The sequence below is a fragment of the Esox lucius genome, chromosome 20, assembly GCF_011004845.1.
Source record: "Esox lucius isolate fEsoLuc1 chromosome 20, fEsoLuc1.pri, whole genome shotgun sequence".
In the NCBI taxonomy this organism is placed as follows: domain Eukaryota; kingdom Metazoa; phylum Chordata; class Actinopteri; order Esociformes; family Esocidae; genus Esox; species Esox lucius.
In genome coordinates, this window is record NC_047588.1 from 8,727,713 (window position 1) to 8,755,145 (window position 27,433).

A 27,433-nucleotide genomic window follows, 5' to 3' on the forward strand; every position below is an offset into this window, starting at 1 on the left:
GTCACCTGAGCAGTCCAGGTGCATTTTGCAGTCCCCAGGTTAGTTATTACACATTCCAAGACTCACAACACCACAAAGAGGTAATTATTGTTGAAGAGGGATATATCCTGGCAGAGAGGGTGGGGAAGGACTTCACATTATGTTTAACAGAAACCAGAAGGATCCCAAAATCCTTTCACAATTTACCAATATAAAGTTATTTTCTTTCCCCATCTAACGTCTTTAAATAATTTTTTCTATACAGTAGAGTAGTACTGTGAATGCTATTGAGAAAGCCATTTTAATTAACAATATCAACCCCATCCTAAGTAATTATGATGATTGACATTAGATGACGTTCAAGAAAGAAACTGAAGTTTGATGGCTTGGAAGAGGTTAGAGGTCAGAGGTGGTTAAATGGGAAGACCTGGAGGAAGGAGAGACTGTAACATAGTTCCGTTAGTGGCTGGCCAACCACCTCCTGTGTTTTCATAGTAAGACCTAGTCAGACAAGGAGGTTCAGTTCAGTACTAGCTACTGGATTAGTAGCTAGCTAGCTAGTTAAAGCACATCAGAATGTAATAGTAATTCGGAAGTACTAAAGTACTAAAGTACTAAATATATTAAAACCATTCATTTTTAATTATTACAAATATTTTTGAAAATATTAGTCTCTGCCTGAGCTGGCAAAAAAAGCTGGGGCTTTTAAATCATATTTTCCTAAGATACTTTTGTTCTTCTATTTTCAAAGTGTATTTTAGTATTTTCAGTCATTTTCTGATTGACCCTTTGTATGCAAGGTATATCATGACTATCTGTTAACTGGCCATTGTACGCAGTTGAGATTTGCATCTGGGTCACTTGATCATAGGTGTGCAATGAGTTAGATGATCAGAAGTTGACCCTAATTTAATCTCTGGGACCTTGTGTGGAAGCTGGATCCATCCAGGCTGCTCTCTGCAATTAGGCTCCGCCTCTCTGCTTTCTGGGTGTGCAGGTGAGTTTCCACTTAGGTGGCATCAATAGGAAAAAGAGGCACCTTGACAGACGGTCAGGAAACGAAGCAGGCTATATACTTCATTCATAGCAGGAAAACGACTTAATTGTCAGACTTTCACTCAATGCTACATACAGGTAAGCAGCTGTTATTATTGTTGTTGATTTTGTTAAAAAAAAAAGTGTTTGTTGTTTTATTGCCATCTAAGGATGATGAAGTTTAACCTTGAGGGTTGCCATGGTGGCTTAAAGATGATGGTATAAAGTTGCTTAGTTACTGCACACTGAGAAGTATGAGGTTATTATACTGGCATTAAATGCTTACATGCTCATATTATATATGCGTTTATACATATGTAATTAGTAAGCTTGTGTCACTTTTCAACTGTGGTTTTAAATATATAAGCATCAATGTATCATAATAAATAAATTTTAGTATGCTATTGTCAATATTTAAAATTCGACAGTGGTTTTACAACCCATAGTTGTTTTTTTCTTATTGTTGTTTATTATTGGGGTTGGTAAAATGTAGAGCAAATCCTTTTTAACATTTATTTTAATGACATTCATAGATACACTTTATTCAAACTTTAGATCATTCGATATAATGTTCCTCATAGACCTTAAATAATATTAACATTCCTGTTTACACACACACAACATTGGGCTGCTGGCCACTGTTGTCTCTCAGTTTCCAGGGTGGTGAACCCAAAGAGGACTCTGCAGCTGGTTCCTAGGGAGGGATGAAAAACATGCGTGCTTAGTGCCATTCCCCAAGGGACCTCACAAGGAACAAACACAGTTTAATTGAGATCATGAATAAACGCCTACCAACCAACAGTTTACAGAACAAAATAATTTCTTCTGGTGCCTCATCTATTTGTCAGATTATTTTCGGCAATGGTCAATATTGTAATTCCACCTGCAAAAATATTTTTAGGATTAGGTGGTTGTTTAAAATGTACTCTCAAAATTAACTTAAAAAAATCTAACTATCTTCTACCTCTCTTTTCTATACCAAACCAAATTTGACTCCAATATTGATGGCTGTGGCCATTTTAAACCTTCAACAGATCAGTTTCATCATAGAACAATTAGAGAATTGTTTGCTGAGGAGCCCACAGATGAGATGATGGCATTGGATCAAGGGATAAGTCCAGGCCGGGGACATAATGAATGGACACAGTTGTTATGCACATTTACCATGGTCTATTACCAAGTTTAAACAGTCATATCACTCTCTCGGATCTAACATAAGTCATGTGTCAACAGAAAATAAAAATACATAATAGACCTGTAGATTTAGTCTTTTGAACTGTGATATTCCTTGAACTGTGACATCATCATGTGCCATCTCATCAAATAGTTAGGAAGCCATTATCCTTCTAGACAATAAAAAATGTACAATCTCACTATCTGGATTGTACATTTCTGCATTTTTCAATTTCAAATTTCAAATATGCTACATTAGAAGCCACAAAACAAACAAATGTAGACAGAGTCGGTGTAATTTTATTTACATAATATAAGAAAATACAAAAATATACTCCCACACCCAGAAAGACTCACCTACCCCTGGTCCCCTTCCCAGAAACTGAGACTAGAATAGATGTATTGTTGTTGGGGTGTGGTCTGACTTCCCAGAGCCTCTTAAACTTTTTTTGTTGCACAAAAATTACACCAACTGCAGTGCATGTATAAGTGTTGCCAAATAAATGTACACATCCCTCTTATTCTGTTATTGTATCTAAAACTGCTTGCGTGTGTCCAAGAGCAATTGCATTGCCAGGCACTCAAATAGAGCTTTCTATTTTTAGTCAAACTTCCCTCATTGGTTTACACAAGCATTCTAATCGACATGAGTTATTGAAAGATGAATAGGGATTATTCAAACATATTTACAAAAGAAATGGTGGATTAATTCTTTGAGTAGAGAAGCACACAATATAGTATGACTTGGAGTCGTCAACATGAGGAGACAACTATACAGGGTTTAATGGTGCTACAATTCATATGCGTCTAAAATGTAGGTGCGCAAATTTATAAAATGACATTTTTGTGCAATACTCAGAAAACCAGCAGTGTTTCTGCAGTTTAAATTAATTGTTGGTAATCACCCCTAACTACTGATACCATAATGAAACGTACAACTCAACAAGCCAATGATAGCCTGACCTAAGTCAGAGGCTGGAACTACCTCAGGGGGTGGTTTAGATTTTACGTTTTATTCTACAGAACTTGGATAATTGATAGAAATAATAAAGAGCATTACTGCGCACTGTAGATGCGACAGTTCTCATCTGCTCTTGTTGCATGCTTTTCAATGACACCGTCCTGGTTGCGGCAATATCATGTATTGTAGCTCACAAAATATTTCTTAAAGGGGCACACAAATCTTGACTATAAACAATAAAATGACTTGTCTCCTCCTCATCTTGCCTTACTGAACGAGACAGGTATAGTACTAGCTAGTCCAGGGTGGTTTAGGGTGGGAAGGATAGAACCACAAACAAAGCCGGGTTATGTACAGGGCAAATGGGGCATGGCCCAAGGGCCTCTAACCATTCGGGGCCTCAGGCTACAAGGTAACCTGAGGCCCCTAATGGCCAGAGGCCCGTGGGACAATATACTGTGAATGCAAAACATAGATAGATAGACCAATAGTGCTTGAATATGAGTACTCTTCAGCCAATCAAGTGTCTCCTGACTACCAGGGCACCACCTCAACCCATACCAGGACACTTCCTCAACCCATACCAGGGCCCTTCCTCAACCCATACCAGGGCCCCTCAGCTCCACCTCAGCCCATACCAGGGCCCTTCCTCAACCCATACCAGGGCCCCTCAGCTCTACCTCAACCCATACCAGGGCCCCTCCACTCCACCTCAACCCATACAGGACACTTCCTCAACCCATACCAGGGCCCTTCCTCAACCCATACCAGGGCCCCACAGCTCCACCTCAGCCCATACCAGGGCCCTTCCTCAACCCATACTAGGGCCCCTCGTCTCCACCTCAACCCATTCCAAGGCCCCTCAATTCCACCTCAACCCATACCAGGGCCCCTTGACTCCACCTCAACCCATACCAGGGCCCCTCGATTCAACCCATACCAGGACCCTTCCTCAACCCCCATACCAAGGCCCCTCAGCTCCACCTCAACCCATACCAGATTAGGGCCCCCCGACACGACCTCAACGCTTACTCCTCCACAAACCATATTAATGTCCGGCATCCACAATTGATAGAGTCCCTCCAGAACCTGTTCCGGGGCTCCTTGATCTCACCACAACCAATACCAGGGCCTCTAACTAGTAGCAATTGTTAGATATTTTATCTATTTAATATTCTTTATTTAATATTAAATATGGTAGTATATTTATACTAGATATTTCCATGAATGTGAACCAATATAATGTAAATTAATATTTTATATTTTACTATTTTAACTGACATTATCTTGATATACACCGATCAGCCATAACATTATGACCACTGACAGGTGAAGTGAATAACACTGATAATCTCATTATAATCTCGTTATCACGGCACTGGTTATCACAATGTATTAGGCAGCAAGTGAACATTCTGTCCTCAAAGTTGATGTGTTAGAAGCAGAAAAAATGGGCAAGCGTAAGGTTCTGTGTGGCTTTGACAAGGACTATATTGTGATGGCTAGACGACTGGGTCAGATCTCCAAAACTGCAGCCCATGTGGGGTATTCCCGGTCTGCAGTGGTCAGTACATATCAAAAAGGCAGCCAGGGCTCATTGATGCACATGGGAGCTACTGTAGCTCACACTGCTGAAAAAGTTAATGATGGTACTGATAAAAAGGTATCAAAACACACAGTGCATATCAGTTTGTTGCGTATGGGTCTGTGTAGCCGCAGACCAGTCAGGGTGCCCATGCTGACCCCTGTGACCACTACCGAAAGCGCCTACAATGGGCATGTGAGCATCAGAACTGGACCATGGAGCAATGGAAGAAGGTGGCCTCGTCTGATGAATCATGTTTTCTTTACATCACATGGATGGCTGGGTGCGTGTGCATCACTTACCTAGAGAACACATGGCACCAGGATGCACTATGGGAAGGAGGCAAGCCGGCTGAGGTAATGTAATGTTTTGGGCAATGTTCTGCTGGGAAACCTTGGGTCCTGCCATTCACGTGGATGTTACTTTGACATGTACCACCTACTTGAGCATTGTTGCAGACCATGTGCACCCTTTCATGGCAACGGTATTCCCTGATGGAATTGGCCTCTTTCAGCAGGATAATGCGCCCTGCCACAAAGCAAAAACGGTTCAGGAATGATTTGAGGAACACAACAACGACTTCAAGGTGTTGACCTGGCTTCCAAATTCCCCAGATCTCAATCCAATCAAGCATCTGTGGGTTGTGCTGGACAAACAGGTCCGATCCATGGAGGCCCCACCTCACAACTGCCAGATAACACAGCACACCTTCAGAGGTCTAGTGGAGTCCATGCCTCGACAGGTCAGGGCTGTATTGGCAGCAAAAGGGGGTCCTACACAATATAAGGCAGGTGGTCATAATGTTATGGCTGATTTATGTAAAGGCACACTATATAATGTTTACAACATTTAGGCTATAACAATGCTTCACATTATTATGATTTAAAATAATTAGCACATCTCTTAACACCAGGAAAATTGTGCAGAAATTGTGTTGGAAGAAAATTGTCAGTTTTATATTTTCTGGTTAAACCAATGAAAGCATTCTGATATGTACATTTTGTCCAGTCAAATTAAAGGGGCTGTTTGAAAATTGTGAGAGTGACCACCAATTTAGCATCATAGCATAGCATCATCTTCCGCTTATCCGGGGCCGGGTCGCGGGGGCAGCAGTCTAAGCAGGGATGCCCAGACTTCCCTCTCCCCAGACACTTCCTCCAGCTCTTCCGGGGGGACACTGAGGCGTTCCCAGGCCAGCCGGGAGACATAGTCCCTCCAGCGTGTCCTAGGTCTTCCCCGGGTCTCTTCCCGGTGGGACGGGACCGGAACACCTTCCCAGGAAGGTGTTCCGGAGGCATCCGAAACAGATGCCCAAGCCACCTCAGCTGACCCCTCTCGATGTGGAGGAGCAGCGGCTCTACTCTGAGCTCCTCCCGGGTGACCGAGCTTCTCACCCTATCTCTAAGGGATCGCCCAGCCACCCTGCAGAGAAAGCTCATTTCGGCCGCCTGTATCCGGGATCTTGTCCTTTCGGTCATGACCCAAAGCTCATGACCATAGGTGAGAGTAGGAACGTAGATTGACCGGTAAATCGAGAGCTTCGCCTTGCGGCTCAGCTCTTTCTTCACCACGACAGACCGATACATCGACCGCATTACTGCAGAAGCTGCACCGATCCGTCTGTCAATCTCCCGTTCCATCCTTCCCTCACTCGTGAACAGGACCCCTAGATACTTAAACTCCTCCACTTGAGGCAGGCACTCTCCACCAACCTGAAGTGGGCAAGCCACCCTTTTCCGACTGAGAACCATGGCCTGTTGGACCACCAATTTAATCTAACTTAACTTGGCAAAAACACTTGGCAAAAGCAGTGCTTCAAAAAAAAGCAAAAAATAAAAGGAAACAAGAGAGGCAATATTACGGGAGAAAAAGTCTGGGAGAAAAACCTACATGAAAATCTTAGAGGACATAGAGTGGTTTAAATGGGGGGAACTTTGTGTGTGAAAACAGTTTTTAGGTTTTGGGGTGGCATCCAAAGTCACTCATGGCAGGGGCCTCATAGAAATAACATCCGTCCTTGTCTACGAGTGTCTAAAGTGACTATAAGGACATTACAAGTCTGTACAAATTGATACATGGAGAAAGTTGGAATTAGGAATATATCAGTCACTCTAATTTTGTAGAAAAGATTTAACACTAACTTAAACTGTTAACTGCAAATGTATAGTGGTCATTTATGTTTGTTTTTATGCTAGTATTACAGTCAGAATCTTACATATCGCGTTAATGTCGTTTTTATTGGTTCCATAGCAAAGAAATCTTACTTTTATCAGATACTACAGGCTATCGGCTACTATCTAATCATAGTAGTCGAACTGATTTGAGTTGATATCCTATTTTTGTTTACAAAAATGAAACCAAACACAATAAAGGAGCCATTTCCTGTTTTTGTGCTTCCTAATATGAATACACAAATGAACAAAAATATGCAAACCATTTCCCCTAATGGGGAAAGAGAAAATAAAGTGATGGCACACATGTATGCATGCATGGTTTAACTACAGTGTTGAAAGAAAAACAACATTCCCACACATGGGAATATGCACTATATACTGGAATGGAGTTGGAAATAATTCAATCTTGCGTCAAAACATTTACTTATGACCCAAATTTCCTTTTCTAGATTGGATTAAGGGCTCCTTCTTCCTCCAGAAGACTATGGCTTCAACTATTTTCTTTAATGGCAAGGGTATGTTCACTAATTTACAATCATTTATGTTTCTGTTTTAAACTTTAAAAATGATCACTGACTCACATAGATTGATTAATGAACAATAGAACAATAGAAAGTAAAAATAAAAGTAAATAATTATGAATTTAACACATAAAATATTGATTAAAATTAAGAATTTGTAATTAATCAATATAAATAACTTAAATGGATTCCCAGATACTAGACTTTAACTTTAATTAAATTGCCCATTATATTTGTAGTCACTATTTGCAAGAGTCATGAAGGTTCATTGCAGAAGACACAGTAGACACAGTAAATGCAATTCAGACAGTCAGAAATCAGATCTCACAAACATTATAAATGATTAATTTAATTAATAGGTTCACAATGAAAGACTTACATACAGGATATTTTGCAGCAGGGACAGGGTTCAACCAAGATGATTATTTGTAGTCCTGAGTTCTGCATACATACACTTTCAAGATTCTCCACTTTTTGAAGAAATCTCAGCTACATGAGTGAAATTAGTTTGACTGTTTTGAAAGAGGTCTTATAAAATGTGTGATCTTGTTTTCAGTTGATCTGATCACTTTCTTTAAAAGACCCTAGTTTCCTATTAAATTTAGATTTCATATACATTATCCTTATAAAAATTTTAAGAATGTGAGGAATACTGTAATGTGGGTAAATCGGATCTATTATTATCTTTGGTAGCCGTATTCAAATGCTGACTCGTTTGTGTTGTTGTCATGGTCACTAATATTATATAGACACCACAGTCATATAGATGACCAGAATTTGCATGGGGCTAATGTCTTTAAATATTATCGGCTGATCTAATTTAAAAAGGAACATCATCACATCACTTTATCAAGAATAGCTAGTAATGCTAAAATTTGCTAGCTACATTTCTTGCCGTTTAACATTATACTGCATCTCAAATTAATTAGATAACATGATAATGATGATTAAATATTTTGGAACTAAATATGTTCCTTCTTAAGAGTTGGTATTGTTGTTTTCAAGCCTTAGTAATGATCTTTAAACCAATAGTTCCTAAATGGTGTAACAAATCTTGTTAAATTGCATAGAGTTGCAGGAAATGATTTTTAAACCTTAAACAACAAGAGAAAGTTGACTTTTTAAATGTGAAAAGGGAGTCCTGACCACCCTTGTGCTAAATGATGACAGCTTTATCTTTTCTCTGAACAGGCCTCCTGCTCTTCCTACTAGGACTACAGACAACTGCGTTTGTATCAGGACAAAACACTACAGTGGCCACAAATTCTACAACGCTGTATGCCACAAACGATTCCTCTGCATCGTCAGCATCAATTTCACCTAACGTTTATGTAAAAAATTCGACAATCTGGTGGAGCACAACAAATAATACTGGACAAGCAGCTCCTACTGAGGCTGCCTCGACCTCCTATTCAACCCAGTCCGGTGCAAACCCAATGGCTGGTAATCCCTTTGTTTTATAACATTCAGGATGTACAGTAAAGGCTTTCTTTAGCCAGTCATTATTGCTATTGTTTATCATTGCTCTGACAATACATCTGGTCTTTGCTTACACAGGTAATGAAACCACTAACATTTATAATGCTACCTCATGGGACCTCAACGATGACATGGACTCGGTGAGTCTAGCAGCTTAATAGTCTAGCTCCCTGAGGTTGACTGACGTACCGGATGTCAAAGTAACACAGTCACTTCTGAGGGATATTCCAGAAAGATGGCTCAACAAATTCAGGGTTTCCTATACATATCTGGCTTTGGTTAACCAGATGAGGGTTTTCCTTTCCAAAAAAGTCAAAAAGGAAGATTTTGAGTGAGGAACAGAAGGGTTAATATTAAGAGACCACTGCAAATTGAACGTTTCTGTTACTCATTCAAGACTTTCCTTTTCAACTTTTTTGGAAAGGAAAGAAAAAGGTGCAGTGATATCTTGTTTTTTACTGGAGCTGTATATTGATGTAGTAGTCACCAGTCAAATCCATAATACTAAAACGTTACTTCAACTTCAACCAGTGAATGCTAGTTAAGGCTTACTGTGCTAAATGTTCAACATTTCTGTGTTAATAAAGTTGTGTATGCCAACAGCACACCTGCACAGGAAAACATATATTTTTAAGTGCTATTAACTAAGTCAATATTATAGGTTGTATTGAACAACTTAAGCCTCATTGCTAGCTAACGAGAAATAGTCACAGCATTTAATTTAAGAGAATTAACAAAATGATGAATTTGTGGCTAATCTGAATGGGTGCCAACTGTGGACTTGGACTCAGTGAAACGTCAGTGCTGTGACGAAGACAGAAAACTTAATAGACATTATGGAATTAAAATAAAGTGAATGATATGTCAGCAGTTTGGGAAAATAATGTATTGTTCCTGCCTATAAAATCATATTGTATATGTTTTTCCCCAAAATAACTACTGAATTCTTAAGTGAATCAGCATTCTCTCATTATCAAATAGGTCTGCACACATGATTGAGGTTTTCATGAGAACACATTCTACAGTGCTGCTTGAAAAAATGTGAACCTGTTGTGCAATTATGTGTATATATATATATATATATATATATATATACACAGTATATATAGGTACTGTGTATGTTTGGTGTTCACCATGAAATATTGATTTAGTTTTAATCAGTCTTTTTTATCTGACATAACAGGTTTATAGTTCAATTCCATATTGGAACATTTTAAAATAATTAGTACAGGTGCAATAATAAGTGAACCCCAAGTAGCATTGCTCACCATTTAAGTGTATCAGGTGGGCAAATAATTGGTTACCAAATGAACCAATCAAAGGAGGGATCTTTATGAACGTGTTTGGGCAGGACTCAAAACACCCCATGCAGGGAGGAAAGATCTCAGAGGACATCAGGAAGATGGTAGTGAGAGCACATCAGACTGGGGAAGGGTATACAAGCATCTCAGAAAGATTGGAGCTGCATCAGTCCACTGTGAGACAAATCATTTTCAAATGGAGAGCATTTAACATGACAGCAACAAGGCATACAGTGGATACCCTTCCAAAAAAACGTTTACTACAAAATATGCTTTTATTTCGCAGCGAGTAACAGACGTATCAAGGGAAATGCATACATTTTTAATACAAAATGCAAACTTTAACTGAAAATAGAAATGGTAAAGTAAAGATATTCAAAATAACTACATGAAAATGTTAACAAAGTAATTACGCCAATGTGAATGTGTTACATGTAAGTAATATAGTTAAGCAATTAAGTTGTTAAGGTTAGGTTTAGACTTAGATTAATGTTTGGGTAAGGTTTAGGGTGAGGATTAGAGGAAGGAAATATAGAAACATCCTTGCTCATGGTTAGGTCTCAGGTTCCCACAAGGATAAAAAGACGTGTGTGTGTGTTTAAGTGCGGGGTTGAGGTGATGGTAACTGGTCCAATCTATGTCTTGTGTCTATGCATGCAGGTATTATGTAATTCAACTTTTAGGAGTGATTCTTCCATGATTTAAGTAGTCACCATTCTAACCCCTTTAAATGTCTTAACTGGGTTTTTACTCAAGAAGGGCAATATCACTTCACTTACAAATTTCAGTTTTTTGTTTTCTGTTAGTAGATGTCTGAAGCTCTTCTTTCTTGCTCTCTTTATCTGTCTTTCCCTGTTTTGCTGTTACTCAGATATCCTGTCCTCAGTTTTCCTGTAACTACTCGGAGTGCATTAAGGAATACCAGAATGTGACTCCTGTTTTATGCCCTGATAATGTTACCTTCTGTCAGGTAAAGTATACAAGTAGCATTTTGTTTTTTTACACAACGGTTCTGTCTCTTTGCATTCAAAAATAAAACAGCTGCTGTCACTACATCGAATCTATTTTAGATATAACTTTACATGGCCTTCTACATTATAACAAAAACTAAACCTTAGTAAATTACTGGGAATATGTTCTATAACTATCTACCCCTCTATCCATCCATCCATCCATATATATCCATATATATATATATATATATATATATATATATATATATATATATATATATATATATATATATATATATATATATATATATATATATATATGTATATATATATATATATATATATGTATATATATACTCACCTAAAGGATTATTAGGAACACCATACTAATACTGTGTTTGACCCCCTTTCGCCTTCAGCACTGCCTTAATTCTACGTGGCATTGATTCAACAAGGTGCTGAAAGCATTCTTTAGAAATATTGACCCATATTGATAGGATAGCAATCATGCAGTTGATGGAGATTTGTGGGATGCACATCCAGGCCACGAAGCTCCCGTTCTACCACATCCCAAAGATGCTCTATTGGGTTGAGATCTGGTGACTGGCCATTTTAGTACAGTGAACTCATTGTCATGTTCAAGAAACCAATTTGAAATGATTCGAGCTTTGTGACATGGTGCATTGTCCTGCTGGAAGTAGCCATCAGAGGATGGGTACATGGTGGTCATAAAGGTATGGACATGGTCAGAAACAATGCTCAGGTAGGCCGTGGCATTTAAACGATGCCTAACTGGCACTAAGGGGCCCATAGTGTGTCAAGAAAACATCCCCCACACCATTACACCACCACCAGCCTTCACAGTGGTAACAAGGCATTATGGATCCAAATTCTGACTCTACCATCTGAATGTCTCGACGGAAATCGAGACTCATCAGACCAGGCAACATTCTTCCAGTCTTCAACTGTCCAATTTTGGTGAGCTCGTGCAAATTGTGGCCTCTTTTTTTCCTATTTGTAGTGGAGATGAGTGGTACCCGGTGGGGTCTTCTGCTGTTGTAGCCCATCTGCCTCAAGGTTGTGCGTGTTGTGGCTTCACAAATGCTTTGCTGCATACCTTGGTTGTAACGAGTGGTTATTTCAGTCAAAGTTGCTCTTCTATCAGCTTGAATCAGTCGGCCCATTCTCCTCTGACCTCTAGCATCAACAAGGCATTTTCGCCCACAGGACTGCGGCATACTGGATGTTTTTCCCTTTTCACACCATTCTTTGTAAACCCTAGAAATGGTTGTGCGTGAAAATCCCAGTAACTGAGCAGATTGTGAAATACTCAGACCGGCCCGTCTGGCACCAACAACCATGCCACGCTCAAAATTGCTTAAATCACCTTTCTTTCCCATTCTGACATTCAGTTTGGAGTTCAGGATATTGTCTTGACCAGGACCACACCCCTAAATGCATTGAAGCAACTGCCATGTGATTGGTTGTTTAGATAATTGCATTAATGAGAAATTGAACAGGTGTTCCTAATAATCCTTTAGGTGAGTGTATATATATACAGTACAGGCCAAACATTTTGACACACCTTTCCTTTATTTTCATGACAATTTACATTGTAGATTCTCAATGAAAGCATCAAAACTATAAATGAACATGTGGTATTATGTACTTAACAAAAAAGTGAGAAATAACTGAAAACACGTCTTATATTCTAGTTTCTTCAAAATAGCCACCCTTTGCTCTGATTACTGCTTTGCACACTCTTGGCATTCTCTTGATGAGCTTCAAGAGGTAGTCACCTGAAATGGTTTTTCAACAATCTTGAAGGAGTTCCCAGAGATGCTTAGCACTTGTTGGCCCTTTTGCCTTCACTCTGCGGTCCAGCTCACCCCACATCATCTCGATTGGGTTCAGGTCCGGTGACCGTGGAGGCCAGGTCATCAGGCGCAGCACTCCATTACTCTTCTTCTTGGGGTCTTTGTCCTGTTGAAAAATAAATGATGGTCCAATTAAATGCAAACCGGATGGGATGGCATGTCGCTGCAGGATGCTGTGGTAGCCATGTTGGTTCAGTATGCCTTCAATTTTGAATAAATCCCCAACAGTGTCACCAGCAAAGCACCCCCACACCATCACACCTCCTCCTCCATGCTTCACGTTGGGAACCAGGCATGTAGAATCCATCCGTTCATCTTTTCTGCATTGCACAAAGACACAGCGGTTGGAACCAAAGATCTCAAATTTGGACTCATCAGACCAAAGCACAGATTTCCACTGGTCTAAAGTCCTTTCCTTGTGTTTCTTGGCCCAAACAAATCTCTTTTGCTTGTTGCCTCTCCGTAGTAGTGGTTTCCTAGCAGCTACTTGACCATGAAGGCCTGATTTGCGCAATCTCCTCTTAACAGTTGTTCTAGAGATGTGTCTGCTGCTAGAACTCTGTGTGGCATTCAGCTGGTCTCTAATCTGAGCTGCTGTTAACCTGCGATTTCTGAGGCTGGTGACTCGGATGAACTTATCCTCAGCAGCAGAGGTGACTCTTGGTCTTCCTTTCCTGGTGCGGTCCTCTTGTGAGCCAGTTTCGTTGTAGCGCTTGATGGTTTTTGCGACTGCACTTGGGGACACATTCAAAGTTTTTGCAATTTTCCGGACTGACTGACCTTCATTTGTTAAAGTAATAATGGCCACTCATTTCTCTTTAATTAGCTGATTGGTTCTTATCATCAACAGTTGTCCAATAGAGCTGTCGGCTGTGAATCTTCTGCACAACACAACTGATGGTCCCAACCACATTAATAAGGGAAAAAAGTCCACTAATTAACCCTGACAAGATACACTTGTGAAGTGAAAACCATTTCAGGTGACTACCTCATGAAGCTCATTCAGAGAACAAGAAGGGTTTGCAGCGCTATCAAAAAAGCAAAGGGAGCTACTTTGAGGAATCTATAATATAATACATGTTTTCAGTGATTTCACACTTTTTTGTTAAGTACATAATTCCATGTGTTCATTCATAGTTTTGATGCCTTCAGTGAGAATCTACAATGTAAATAGTCATGAAAATAAAGAAAACGCATTGAATGAGAAGGTGTGTCCAAACTTTTGGCCTGTACTATATATATATCCATAAGAGAGCATTCATAATGTTTCTTAAATCAGCATCTCTACATGTATGGCAGCCAATGAGGTACTGATTAGGTGATTACCTGAACCAAATCTAATTTAATGAGGAAAAGTATAAAAACCACTGCTGTGGTCATCACTATCCTCTTGCAATAGGAGCAGTTGGATGGCAAAAAGCGTCAGGTGGCTTCCATTCTGAAAATTTCAAAGACGGCGGTTCATAAGAACAAGGTCAAGCAACAGACATTGGGGACAACAAAGCTACAGACTGGCTGAGGGCGAAAACGACTGTCCACTGACCGAGATGACCATCAACTCATTCTAATGTCACTCAATAACCGTAGTATGACATCAAGTGACCTACAAATAAATGGCAAACAGCAGCTGGGGTGAAGTGCATGGCGAGGATGGTTCGAAACAGGCTCCTAAGGGCAAGGGCAAGTCATACAAAGCTAGAAAAAAGCCCTTAATCAATGAGAAGCAAAGAAGAGCCAGGCTGAAGTTTACAAAATACCATAAGGATTGGACCGTAGAGGAATAGAGTAAGATAATCTTCTCTGACCAGTCACATTTTCAGCTTTCCCCAACACCTAGTTGTCTAATGGTTAGACGGAGACCTGGAGAGGCCTACAAGCCACAGTGTCTCGCACCCACTGTGAAATTTGGTGGAGGATCGGTGATGATCTGATTTGGACAGGCAGTGTATGCAAAGACTGGTTATGCAAAATGTCCATGCAAAGCTAGTTTTCAAGGCGAAGATGTGAACTAGCGGTTTCCTTTCTCTCTTTGTCAATAATTTATCCAAGCATAAATAAAGTCACTGCATAAATAAAGTCATTCTGGCAGGCAATCTTAATTTGCGACAAATGTTTTCAAAGAAATCTGCAAAGAAATGTTCCTTAATAAATTAATCAGCTATCTGTCCCCTGGATATCAATGGCCATTCGAGGGTCAATTAGCCTTTTTTTTTGCAGCAGGATATTATGCTGGCAGCACTCAGATTTTCTTCATCACAATGAAAGCCATAATTGAAATTTATAAGGGAATATAGTTAACATTTTAATGTGAAAAAGAACAGATAAGAATAATATTGGAACAGACATTAAACATACAATGTATAGACTAAATTGTTAACTATATTGCCTTATATATTTCAAAGATGGCTTTTATTTAAAAAAAGAAAATCTGAGTTACCGCTGTCAGCATAATATCCTGCTGCTAGAAGAACAGTAATGAAGCCTCAAATGGCCATCACTACTGGATATAGCCATATCATACGTCAAAAATAGCTGATTATTATGTGGCCTGGTAATCAGAACAACTACAATGACGAGGCATATTTAATTAATTGTGACTGATTGCCTAACCATGGCCACCGGAAAATGTGTAATGAGGCAATATTAGTTTAATACATTGATGCATAGCATAACGTGGGGCAAAGTGTGGCATTAAGAACATGTTGTTTTATTTCTTCTATTCAATGTTTTTAATGTGTGACACCTTCTTAGCTGTGGAGAAACAAGGACATGACTTACATCAGTAACTGCAGTGCCTACTGCAGTAATGCCTGTGTCAACTACACCCAGACTAACTGTGCCATGGGATGCTGCAACCTTACCGGCTGTCTTAACTCTACTCTGGCCTCTATGAATCCCACCAACACAACATCAGGTAGTTTTATTTTCATATATTTCATATATTACATAAAGTATTTTTCAATAAATGTAAATGTCTTACATATACAGCATATACAATAGTAATGCACCACCATTGAAGGTTTTCAGATGAAATGTTTTTGAAATGGTTATAATTGTAATTTTGGTATTGCGGATCTACATAAACTACCTCATAATGTCAAAGAAAATGGAAAGTATATATACATTGCCTTTCAAATAATAATCAGACGCCTGACCAATTCTTTCATTTTAATGAATTATTAGGTTACATTGAAATGTTATGTTTGACATACAAACCTATTCTTCCTTCAGTTTTTACAATTTGCCCTGTACTTGATAATGAGAAGCATTCCCACAACATGATGCTGCCACCACTGTGACTTATTACATGGTGTGTGCTGCCACCTAGCACTTTGACTTTGACTGGCCAAAAAGCTTGTACTTTTTGAGTAATGGCTTATTTCTGGCCACCTTCCAATTTAGGCCATAGATATGATTGACCGGTGCACAGTTATTCTCCAGATTATTGATCCATCTGTGTTCACTGGGATGTCCAAACAGTTGAATATTATTTTATATACTTCCTAATATATGCATTTGTATTAATTAACCTCAAACCTCTCTAGTAGAAGTGTTGAATCCTCTCCTCAGAGACACCCAGATGTTTCATAATTTAGTTTTAGCCCTGTACAGGCAAATTAGATTAATTAATTGTGGGTTTGATGATTATCTGACAAGTATAATCAGGTATGCTAGTTCTGGAACAGATCCAATACATGGAATGGCTGGGGGTTCTCCAATGTCCAACAATGTCCACATTTGAGAAATGTATTTCATATGTGTAAAGTGGGAGCATCTCCAGCACATGGGTTCAATATATTTCTGTATTTAGATTTTTCTTATAAATATTTCCCATCATAATACCAATGACTTCTTATAAATATTTTTGTGTCAGCTTAAAGTATCAAACAAAACTTAATTTTAATGTATCAGTTGTAATTTTGTTGTAAAATGAGAAAATGTATCCGGGGATTCAAAACTTTAACAAAGTAAATGTAAATAATATACAGTATATATACATATTCACTGCTCAAAAAATTTAGTTTCAGGTTTTTTTTTTATCATAGCGTCATCATGCATAATTAAATTCTTGTGACTTGGCACCCCACATTTACGTAGCAGGAATTAAGAAAAACTTAAATAGCAAAATATATAGCAATGAAAATGTTTATAAAATAAAGTGATAATATACAGCTCTGGAAAAAATTAAGAATGAGAGTTTTGAGTGAGGAACAGAAGCGTTCAATTTGCAGTGTTCTCTTAATTTTAACCCTTCTGTTCCACACTCAAAACCTTCCTTTCCAACTTTTTTGGAAAGGAAAGAAAAGGTGCAGTGGTCTCTTAATTTTTTCCAGAGCTGTACATAACACTGTAAAACTAGTAGCAATTTAAAAAGAGCAAATAATATAGCAAAAAAAATGAAGCAATAATATACATAACACTATAAAACTAGCAGCAATTTACAAAGAGTAATGTAAATTAAGCAGCAAATGGGTAGTAGTACTGAATATAAGAGATATGGGAAGTATGGCAATAATATACATAACAAAGTAAAGTAGCAGTAATTTAGAAGGAATAGGATTGGGAAAATGCACAAAAAGTATTGAATATTAAAGATGAGTATAATATGCTAATGAATAGCACATGAAAGGGAATATTCTAGTGTACATTGAAAGTACCTGAAAATACATCAGAGCATCTGGAATGTTCATGTGTGATCAGTATGATCATGAATCAGTGTTGTTGGTTGAGGAGCCTTATATCCTGAGGGAAAAAACGGTTTGTGAGTCTGGAGGTGCGTGCCCCAATGCTCTGGTAGCGTCTACGAGACGGCAGCAGTGAACAGACCAAAGCCTGGGTGGCTGTGATCTTTGATGATGTTCTGTGCTTTCCTCAGGCATGGTGTATTTTAGATGCCTTGCACAGAGGTAAGATGGCAGCTGATGATGCGCTCTGCAGACTTTACCACCCTCTGGAGGGACTTGCGGTCTGCAGTGGAGCAGCTGCCATACCAGGCAGTAATACAGCCTGAGAGAATGCTTTCAATGGTGAACCTGTAGAAGTTGGTGAGAGTTTTTACAGACATGCCAAACTTTTTGAGTTTCCTCAGAAAGTAAAGTTGTTATTGGGCAGTTTTCACTGACAAGTTCGCTTGACCAAGCAAGGTCATCTTTGATTAACACACCGAGAAACTTGAATTCAAAGACTCTCCACTTCAGCTCCATTGATGTGTATGGGGTCATGACCCCCCTATTGGTCATCTCCTTAGTTTTGCAGAGGTTGAGAGAGAGGTTGTTGTCCTAGTGCCAAGTAGCCTGGTTCTTTACCTCCTCTCTATAAGCTGTCTCGTCATTGTTGGAGATGAGACCCAGGACGATTGTGTTGTCCACCATTTTAAGGATGTTGTTGGAGGTGCACATGGCCACACAATAATGCGTGAACATGGAGTACAGGAGGGGATTGACTAAGCAGCCCTGAGGGGCCTTGGTGGTTAGGGTCAGTGCAGAGGAGGTGAGGTTGCCTATTCTCACCACCTGGGGTCTACCCATAAGGAAGTCCAGGATCCAGTTACAAAGGGAGGTGTTAAGTCCCAGGGTCCTGAGCTTAGGAACAAGCCTAGCAGGCACAATAGTGTTGATTGCAGACCTGTAGTCCACAAACAGCATCTTCACATATGTGTTGCCCTTTTCCAAGTGGGAAATAGCAATGGCGTCGTCCGTAGATCTATTGGGGAGGTATGCAAATTGAAAGGGATCTAAGGTTTCAGGAAGGAAGGAGCAGATTTTCATTCCGACCAGCCACTCGAAACACTTCATAATGATGGAGGTCAGTGCTACAGGGCAGTAGTCATTCAGGCAGGTGATGGAAGGTTTCTTCAGTACAGGGATGATGGTGATATGTTTAAAGCAGGAAGGGACTGCAGTCCACACCACATACACCTTGGGTCAGAGCTGTGGAAAGTAGACTCCAACTTATCCCTGTATTCTCTTTTTCCATCTCTGATAGCCTTCCTTAGGTCATATCTGGATCTCCTGAAAGCCTCCAGGTCCCCAGAGCTATAGGTAGAGGACTGAGTTTAGCACCGACGTTTTGCACAGGCTTTTGGTTGGGGAAAATCCTGACATTGACCCTCAGGACAACATTATCAATGCACTTGGAGATATGTTCTATGACAGAGTCTATGTATGTATTCATCAATGTCTCCATCGGCAGCATTACAGAACATTTGCCAATTTGTTGTTTCAAAGCAGTCCTGTAAATCAGTAATGGATCCCTCATTCCAGTGTTGAAGAGTCTGAAAAAACGGTTTATCCTGTTTTTGTCTAAAGGACAGGAGGGGCAGAATCAATGTATGATCAGCCTTACCAAAAGCGGGACTGGGGATGGTTTGTAGCCATTTTGTTTAACAACGGTCAAGAGTCTGATCACCACGAGTAGGGAAGTTAATGTGCTGGTTGTATTTCGGCAAAACTTTCCTCATACTTGCCCTATTGAAATGGCCCTCAACAATGAAAACACCTCAGGGTGAGCATCATCTTGGCTTTTTATTGCTCCGTATAGGTCCACCATGCATTTTATCCACCTGCGGGGGTATGTAGACTGCTGTGATTATAGCGGAGCTGAATTCCCGTGGAAGGTAGAAGGTCTGTACCTTTACACTCAATAGCTCCAGGTCTGGTGAACAGTTCGTAACAAGAACTGCAAAATCCGTGCCCCAGCGAGAGTTAACCATAATTGAAACCCCTCCCCACTTCAGTTAACCTAACCTGTCCTGCTGGTAGACAGAACCAGCAGGGGTGATCACTGGGTCGAAATTCATGCAAGTGACATTGTTTACTTTGACTTTTGGTGTGAGTTCGAATCCAGCCTTCAATCAGTTGGTCATTTTGGTTTCCAATGACCGTTATTACATCATTTTGTTCTCAACGAATTACACAATGTACTGTAAAGACTTTGATCTTTAATATATTTAGTTAATCGAGCCCCGATGTGTGATTTAGGTGTTCCCTTCATTTTGCTGAGCAGTGTATATATACTGTCTTTTTCCAACTAGGTCCATATGAACAGAGTGTGTCATTGTCCTTAAATGTCTCCCTTCAAATTATCACAATGGACTGGCAAAATCTATGGGCATCCCATGTAAATCTTAATAGAAAGTTGCTGGTATACGATCCAATAGTTCTACCATCTTCTACCATTGTGCTCTTGATCAAGGCACCAAAAACAATAACAATTATGTTAGGATTTTAAAACACCACTCAGCCCCTCTGGAAAGCTGCAGGCATGTTATTAACCCACACTGAATCACACCTATGCTTTTTGAGTTATTTTGCTTTGACTATTTGTCTAAAATGTGGTTAGAATGGGGTTCATGTCAGAGCCTGCAAACAAGTAGCTTTTTGCCCACAGCCAAATATGTGTCTTTATTACAACCTTGTTTCTAAAAAAGTTGGGAATAAAAACACAATGCAATGATGTGCAAATCATTTATCCCTGTATTTCCTTGAGAATAGTGCAAAGACAATATTAAAATTGAGAAATGTTAAAAGATTAAAAGACATTAATCAGGGCCAGATATGTAATTTATGCTCAGCATAGAAGTTGTTATGCATTTATAATATTTTATTGGAAATGCGACAGGTGACTAAATGAATGTCTAGTTTAGGCAACAACATAAAATAACTTACCATGCTGGGTGTTTTGTAAAAGCACTTTGTGACAAGTGCTGTTGTAAAAAGGGCTTTATAAATACATTTGATTAATTGATTGAGAGGTGGTTTCATGCACACCCCGCGTCTAGGGATCAGTTTCAGGAAAGGGTCAGAGAGTCACGTTCTTGTAGATATTCCAATTTCCAACTTCTAACGTATGAGTACTGACACACTGTAAACCACATGCCGTCATTGAGAGCGAAAGCGCTCCATTTTACGGCAGGATTCACAGACAGTAAACAGATGAGTAAACACGATTCGCGACATGAATGCGTAGGCTACTCTACATTGTAAATTGAAAAAATCTAATGTGAAGTGCTCTCGACCATTCCAGTAGTCAAATGTCTAATAATGTTACCCATATTCTTTTGCAAATGAATAGGTGATCGCTCCACTCTAGTCAAGCACTAGCAATGGTTCTGAGGCTCAAAAAAAAAAATGCATTAACAGTGAAAACATTTTTTTACAGCATTTATCATTTTTTATTTAGCGCTTATATTTTGACAGCCCCAATATCACCTACATATACACCGATCAGCCATAACATGATGACCACTGACAGGTGAAGTGAATAACACTGATAATCTCATTATCATGGCACCTGTCAGTGGGTGGGATATATTAGGCAGCAAGTACATTTTCTGTCTGCAAGATGACTGGGTCAGAGCATCACCAAAACTGCAGCCCATGTTGTGTGTTCCCAGTCTGCAGTGGTCAGTACCTATCAAAAGTGGTCCAAGGAAGGAAAAGCGCTGGCCTGTGTGGTCCGATCCAACAGACGAGCTACTGTATCTCAAATTGCAGAAAAAGTTAATGCTGGTACTGATAGAAAGGTGTCAGTCAGGGTGCCCATGCTGACCCCTGTGACCACTGCTGAAAGCACCTACCATGGGCACGTGAGCATCAGAACGGACCATGGAGCAATGGAAGAAAGTGGCCTTGTCTGGTGAATCACGTCATCTTTTACATTACATGGATGTAGCGCTTACCTGGAGAACACATGTCACCAGGATGCATTATGGGATGAATGCAAGTTGGCGGAGGCAGTGTGATGCCTTGGGAAATGTTGTGCTGGGAAAACTTGGGTCCTGCCATTCATGTGGATATTACTTTGACACATACCACCTACCTGAGCATTGTTGCAGACCATGTGCACTCTTTCTTGGCAACGGTATTCCCTGATGGCATTGACCTCTTTCAGCAAGATAATGTGCCCTGCCATAAAGCAAAAATGGTTTAGGAATGGTTTGAGGAACACAACAAATTCAAGGTGTTGACTTGTGGGAATCTATGGGATGTGCTTGACAAATAGGTCCGATCCATCGAGGCCCCACCTCATAACTTACATGACTTTAAGTATCTGCTGCTAACGTCTTGGTGTCAGATACCACATCACACGTTCAGGGGTCTAGTGGAGTCCATGCCTCGAAGGATCAGGGCTGTTTTGGCGGCAAAAGAGAGACCTACACAATAATAGGCAGGTGGTCACAATGTTATGGCTGATCGGTGTTTATATAAACAAAAACAAAACATTTATTGAGTTCATTCAAGTAACTCCTTTGTAGCATGGACTCACTCTGGAATAATACATTATTCAAATTCTGTAGAGCTGTTGATTACAGATACAGATAATCTCCAAGCATGTGAAAAAGCAAAACAAAAACAGCATGACACATCTCTGCAAATGTACACAGACATTAACTTTAGTGCGAGGTGCGGTTCCAAATGGAATTAAGTCAGGTGACATATTACTGAGAGCAAAATATACCCAACTTTCCACCTACTTAATTAGCAAATTCCATATAATAGTTAGATAATGGTCTCACAGAGAAAACAAAGAAAAGCTCATAAAAAATGTGAGACACTTGTCAGTTCAGTTTAAAAATAAATCATCAAATGCACCAAATAACACAGCGTCACCCTGAACAATTAAATTATTGTGACATGGCACACGACATCTACGCAGTAAGAATGAAGAAATATGTGAAGTAAATATATAGCAATAATATACATAACAATGTCAACTAGCAGCAATTTTAAAGATTTTAGAATGGGGAATATGGACAATATAATTGTTAGAAGCATTGGATATTATAAATATAATATGAGTGTAATATGCCTATGAATGGTACATACAAAAGAACATTCTAATGTACATTGAATGTATATAGAAAGACATCTGTGCATTTGGAATGCCAAGGAATCCATACCAATAACAAGTACAAATCCTCTCTTTATTGGCAAAATGCTGGACAGATACTATTATACTAGGCCTCTACACTGTAGTACATAACTGGTCCCCTTACTGAGGTGGGTGATATCCCTATGTCAGTCTGCAAACATTTGAACATGGTTAGCTGGAAGTAAAATAGGACATAAGCTGTGTTTACCATTTTCCACACTAACACTAATACATCACTGTGAATAATGTTAAGGAAATTCTTGAACTAATGTACATTTCTATTACCTGGTATGTAACTCTGGTCTTTGTTTGTGACACACATGTCTGTATAATATCAGAGGATTATTAGGTACTCTGACCATCTGTTTATCTGCCTAAACCAATAAGGGTATCAGTCCTTTGGTCCTTAGGAATGTGGCCCTTGGGGGAAGCAGGGTCAATTGGCCTCTTTAGGTAAACACAACAGTAAACATTATGGCGGGAAGGATAAGGTGGGGGGACAGCCCACCCTTTGGGTAAAACCTATGAGACATAAGACAGCAGGGCAGTAACCCCTTTTAACTGTAATAAATATGGACTGTTCATGTATCTACCTCAGAGATTCCTCAGAGTATTATTTTGTATGATTTTGACGCGTCTCACTACTTGCAAATAAACTGCTAATTATGCCAAGAGAATTTTGTCTCTGTACTTACTCCTTTAAGAGTTCCAATCGATGGAATTACCATCACATTTTGGGGGCTCGCCCTTTAGTTACTTAAACTGGTATCTCAAACTCATATCCTAGCAGGTCAACCGTGCTCTCTGGAGCCTAAATCCTCCCTGGATCATGGGCTGGCTACGAAAGGGGTGAGTGTAAGGGCGACCGGCTGAAATGAGATTCGGGATTGATCAGACTAATTTTAAGGGCACAATGCAGTTAAATATGGTTCTGGTAATGTGTTAGGGCACATTTAAAATCTGCAGGCAAGGCTAGGGCCTTGGGAATACCTCGCGTAAGGACTGACAAGCTTATTAACGCATGCTGAGCACGTTAATCGAGGTACCAGGGTGACAGGTGGCGGCATGACGACCCCATGGTGTTCGCTCTGGATCCGGTGTTTTCGCCACGCTTAGGTGTGCTGGATTTATTGATGGGTTGGTGCGGTGGTACATTTTTGATGGCGTTTTCATTCGGTGACAGATGCATGGCCTAACCGGCATATTGGAGGAATATGGACGAGGTAATGTATGGGAGTTGCAGAAGGCATATTAGAAAGTTGTTTGGAAGGAGTAGGCTACGGTATGTGGAAAGTGGTGACTGTTGAAGCTTTAGGGAAGTTTGTGTGGGGTTTATTGATCTCTGCGTTGTAGGTCTTTCTTGTACTTACTCCTTTAAGAGTTCCCGATCGATGGGAATACCATCACAATAACCAATTCACCCTCTTTCATTTGTTGTACCTACTGTAGCTATGTATTAACTGTTACTCGACCAAGTGACTGATGTGCAATTCATCGATAGGAGACAACCTTTCTCGAAGTAATTCACTGTGTATTGTTTATTGTTGATACTGCTTGAATACACTTTGGGAGGAAGTGTCTGGGGAGTAGATTATAAATATACAGATGTTCTTTCTAACTGAATTGCCACTTGTGGAAGAAAAACATTCAGGGACTCAACCAAGGCCAGTGCACAAATTAAGCTCTTTATCTACTTGCCCAAAGTCAAACGAATAGATGGATACCACTTTAGTCTCTATTTAGTTTTGATGAAGTTGCAAACGTTGCAAAAGAATCGACCTAAAGCCTACAGGAATGCTTATGAAACTTGATCTAACTTTCTTTATACTTGATGCAGATACATACAAATAGTATCCACAAGAAATATCAATTTTATAGCTGTGATCGGACAAAAAATGGGATAGATCAACACTATTATAGTTACACCACAGTACTAACCAAAATTATTTTATGAGACATATATACAATATAAATATTCCCCAAATATAAATATTCCCCAAAATGTGAATTATATTAGCAAAAAGGCACTAAACAAGTATTACTGCAAAACAATACTCCCAGATATAAAACATTTGTTAAGAGATTAACCCAAAGGTTTCACAGCTGTAATGACTGCCAACGGTATTTCTAACATGCATTGACAACTCATGTAAAGAAGATATATTAGTGTTTCAGTTTTCAAAAAGGACATTTTCCTTACACTTTTATGTTCTAGTAATATGTGTAAATTGCTAAAACAAATGAAATAAATGATCACACAATAAAATGGGAAGATATTCCATGGGGTGCAATATTGGTATATTTTCTGACAATTCTTTGTTCTCCATTGTTATGTTATATGTTGAAGCTTGAGTCTTCTCAATAAAACTAGTTCTGTTGTCTCTTCAGTGACTACAATGATGACCAGCACCCCCTCCACTACAACAAAAACCATGGGAACCACCACCATAAATGCTCAACCACTACTTACAAGCCCTCCAAAAGGTTCCTCCTCTGCCACTAGAGGGACACACTTTCTACACTCTTTTCCAATGGTCACTGCCGCTCTGCTGGCTTGTCTGCTTAGCGCTGGTTCCATATTTTAAACTGGGTGGTGTTCATTAGGTGCCAAGCAGAAGAAATTTGATTAAACAGAAGTTCCTTGACTTGAAGTGAGAAAAGCACATTTTCAGGTCTAAATCCTTAGAAATGTTTTCAGTTGCGTGCCCTAATGAACACAACCCTGATATGTAGACTCTTTTTGAACATTGCCAGCGCTAGAGTTAGCATAGCACACCAAAATGGGGTTTCTGTTTCTTTTAGAAATACTGCAATTGTTAAGAATCTAGCTTACTTTTGTTTGTTTGCTTGCTTTTTATTTAAGGAGATATTAGGGTTCAATATTAGGGCTCTCATTATTTTTGTGATTTAAGACAGAATGATTACAACGTATGCCTCCAAACCAAACATGCTTGAAGGGCATTATTGGGTAATAAAACATGCCACATTGTTTTCCATATAAGATTTGTGACAGACTAATGCATTGAATGGAAAATACTGATCAAGTTAACTGATAAACACATTTTGTTTGATTCAACCTAGTCCAAATAGGATTCACATTCTTTGATGTTGCACTTGCAAAAATCTTTTAGCCTGGTCTCAGATCTATTTGTGCTTTTGCTAAATCAAATGATCATTGTCAAGCAAAACATGTTTGGATTAGCAATGAGTTACAAATAATTGGCATGATAGATTAGCACAAAGAATGGTTGTTAGCCTAAAGACCACTGCAATACAAATGCTTACCCTTATTGTTACATTGTATATTGCATAATTATTCCATTAATATCTAGTCCTTGCTAGCTCATTGTGAAGGACAGCTTGACAATGCATGCACTTTATTGACAAACATACTGTATATATTCTATTGGGCAGTAGAAGGTGTTAAAATATTTGTGCCGAATCATATCTGTGAATGTTGTCATACACTATCCAACTGTAACAAGTACTTTATTCATTGTTTATTTAGCTGTATTTTGATGTATATGTCAACATCGTAACAAGGGGAAACAAGATTTAAATTACATATTTTAAAACTGGCAAACCTAGTTTTTGGCAGCAGTTTCATGGAAAATTGTCATAACCTGCCTGATATACTGATTTTAATATTTGGAGGAAAATAAGTAACTATTAAGAAATGTTTCATGTTAGATACATTCTATATTGTGTATATTGTACAAACTAAAACAACTGATTTTAAAGTTATATAAAAAAAATATGTTTCACCAAAACAATACTTTTTTGAGGTTGTGCCTAAAATGTTATGTGAGGGCTTTCTTTCTTTCCTACTTTTTATTATCCAATATTCAGTAAATCTGACCAATTTTGGGGGGGGTATTCACCTATTTCTACCTTTTACTCAATACTGCAGTAAAAGAAACACACAAACAGTTGGGCAATCAGTAGGGCAAATTCGGGTCCTTGTAGGCCTGCACTTATTCAATCCTGTTAACTCATAAAGAAATTATATGAACCTGATATGCTTTTTATGCACAATGCATTACAAATTAATCTCCATGGAGATTACATTTGTGGCTGCTATTGAAAGGGAGCGTATTCATTTCATGAATAGGTCCAATAGCAAAATACAATGAGAGATCTGTTGAAGGCAGTACGTTTTTGAATTGTTTCAAAGTCTAGCATTATACAACATTCGGAAGCCCCAAGGTTATAACACTCTGCTCCCCAGAAATACCCACTCGGCTCCCGGGTCTCTGTTTTATAAGTTCCCAGAGTCTCTGACAGAGTTCACCAACGAGAGCTGGTGCAATCAATTAGCATGCAATGACATGATGTCATGTCCCCTAACAAGTTCATGACATTACCGCCCCAGGTATAAAAGTCTTGTCTGAGTCAGTTGGAGATCACTGGCTGGGACTTCTGAAGGTTTTCCATCTGCCCGTGACATGGCTGGCTGGGAGCAAGATTAAAAGAGCCCTCCCCAGGCTGAATATTGGGGACAGGTATACAAAGTCTCTGATAA

The 27,433-nt window shown here is 39.3% G+C and overlaps 1 protein-coding gene across 1 annotated transcript; it reads left to right on the forward strand.

Annotated features, from left to right (window-relative positions):
* Positions 1 to 1,031: 1,031 nt before the first annotated feature.
* Positions 1,032 to 26,558, forward strand: LOC114829781. The gene is made up of 7 exons (XM_029115953.2): positions 1,032 to 1,113; positions 7,357 to 7,422; positions 8,620 to 8,871; positions 8,986 to 9,047; positions 11,080 to 11,178; positions 15,790 to 15,952; positions 25,300 to 26,558. The coding sequence occupies exons 1-7, from the start codon at positions 1,101 to 1,103 to the stop codon at positions 25,494 to 25,496; spliced, it is 852 nt and encodes a 283-aa protein (XP_028971786.2). The 5' UTR covers positions 1,032 to 1,100; the 3' UTR covers positions 25,497 to 26,558.
* The last annotated feature ends 875 nt before the right edge of the window (positions 26,559 to 27,433 follow it).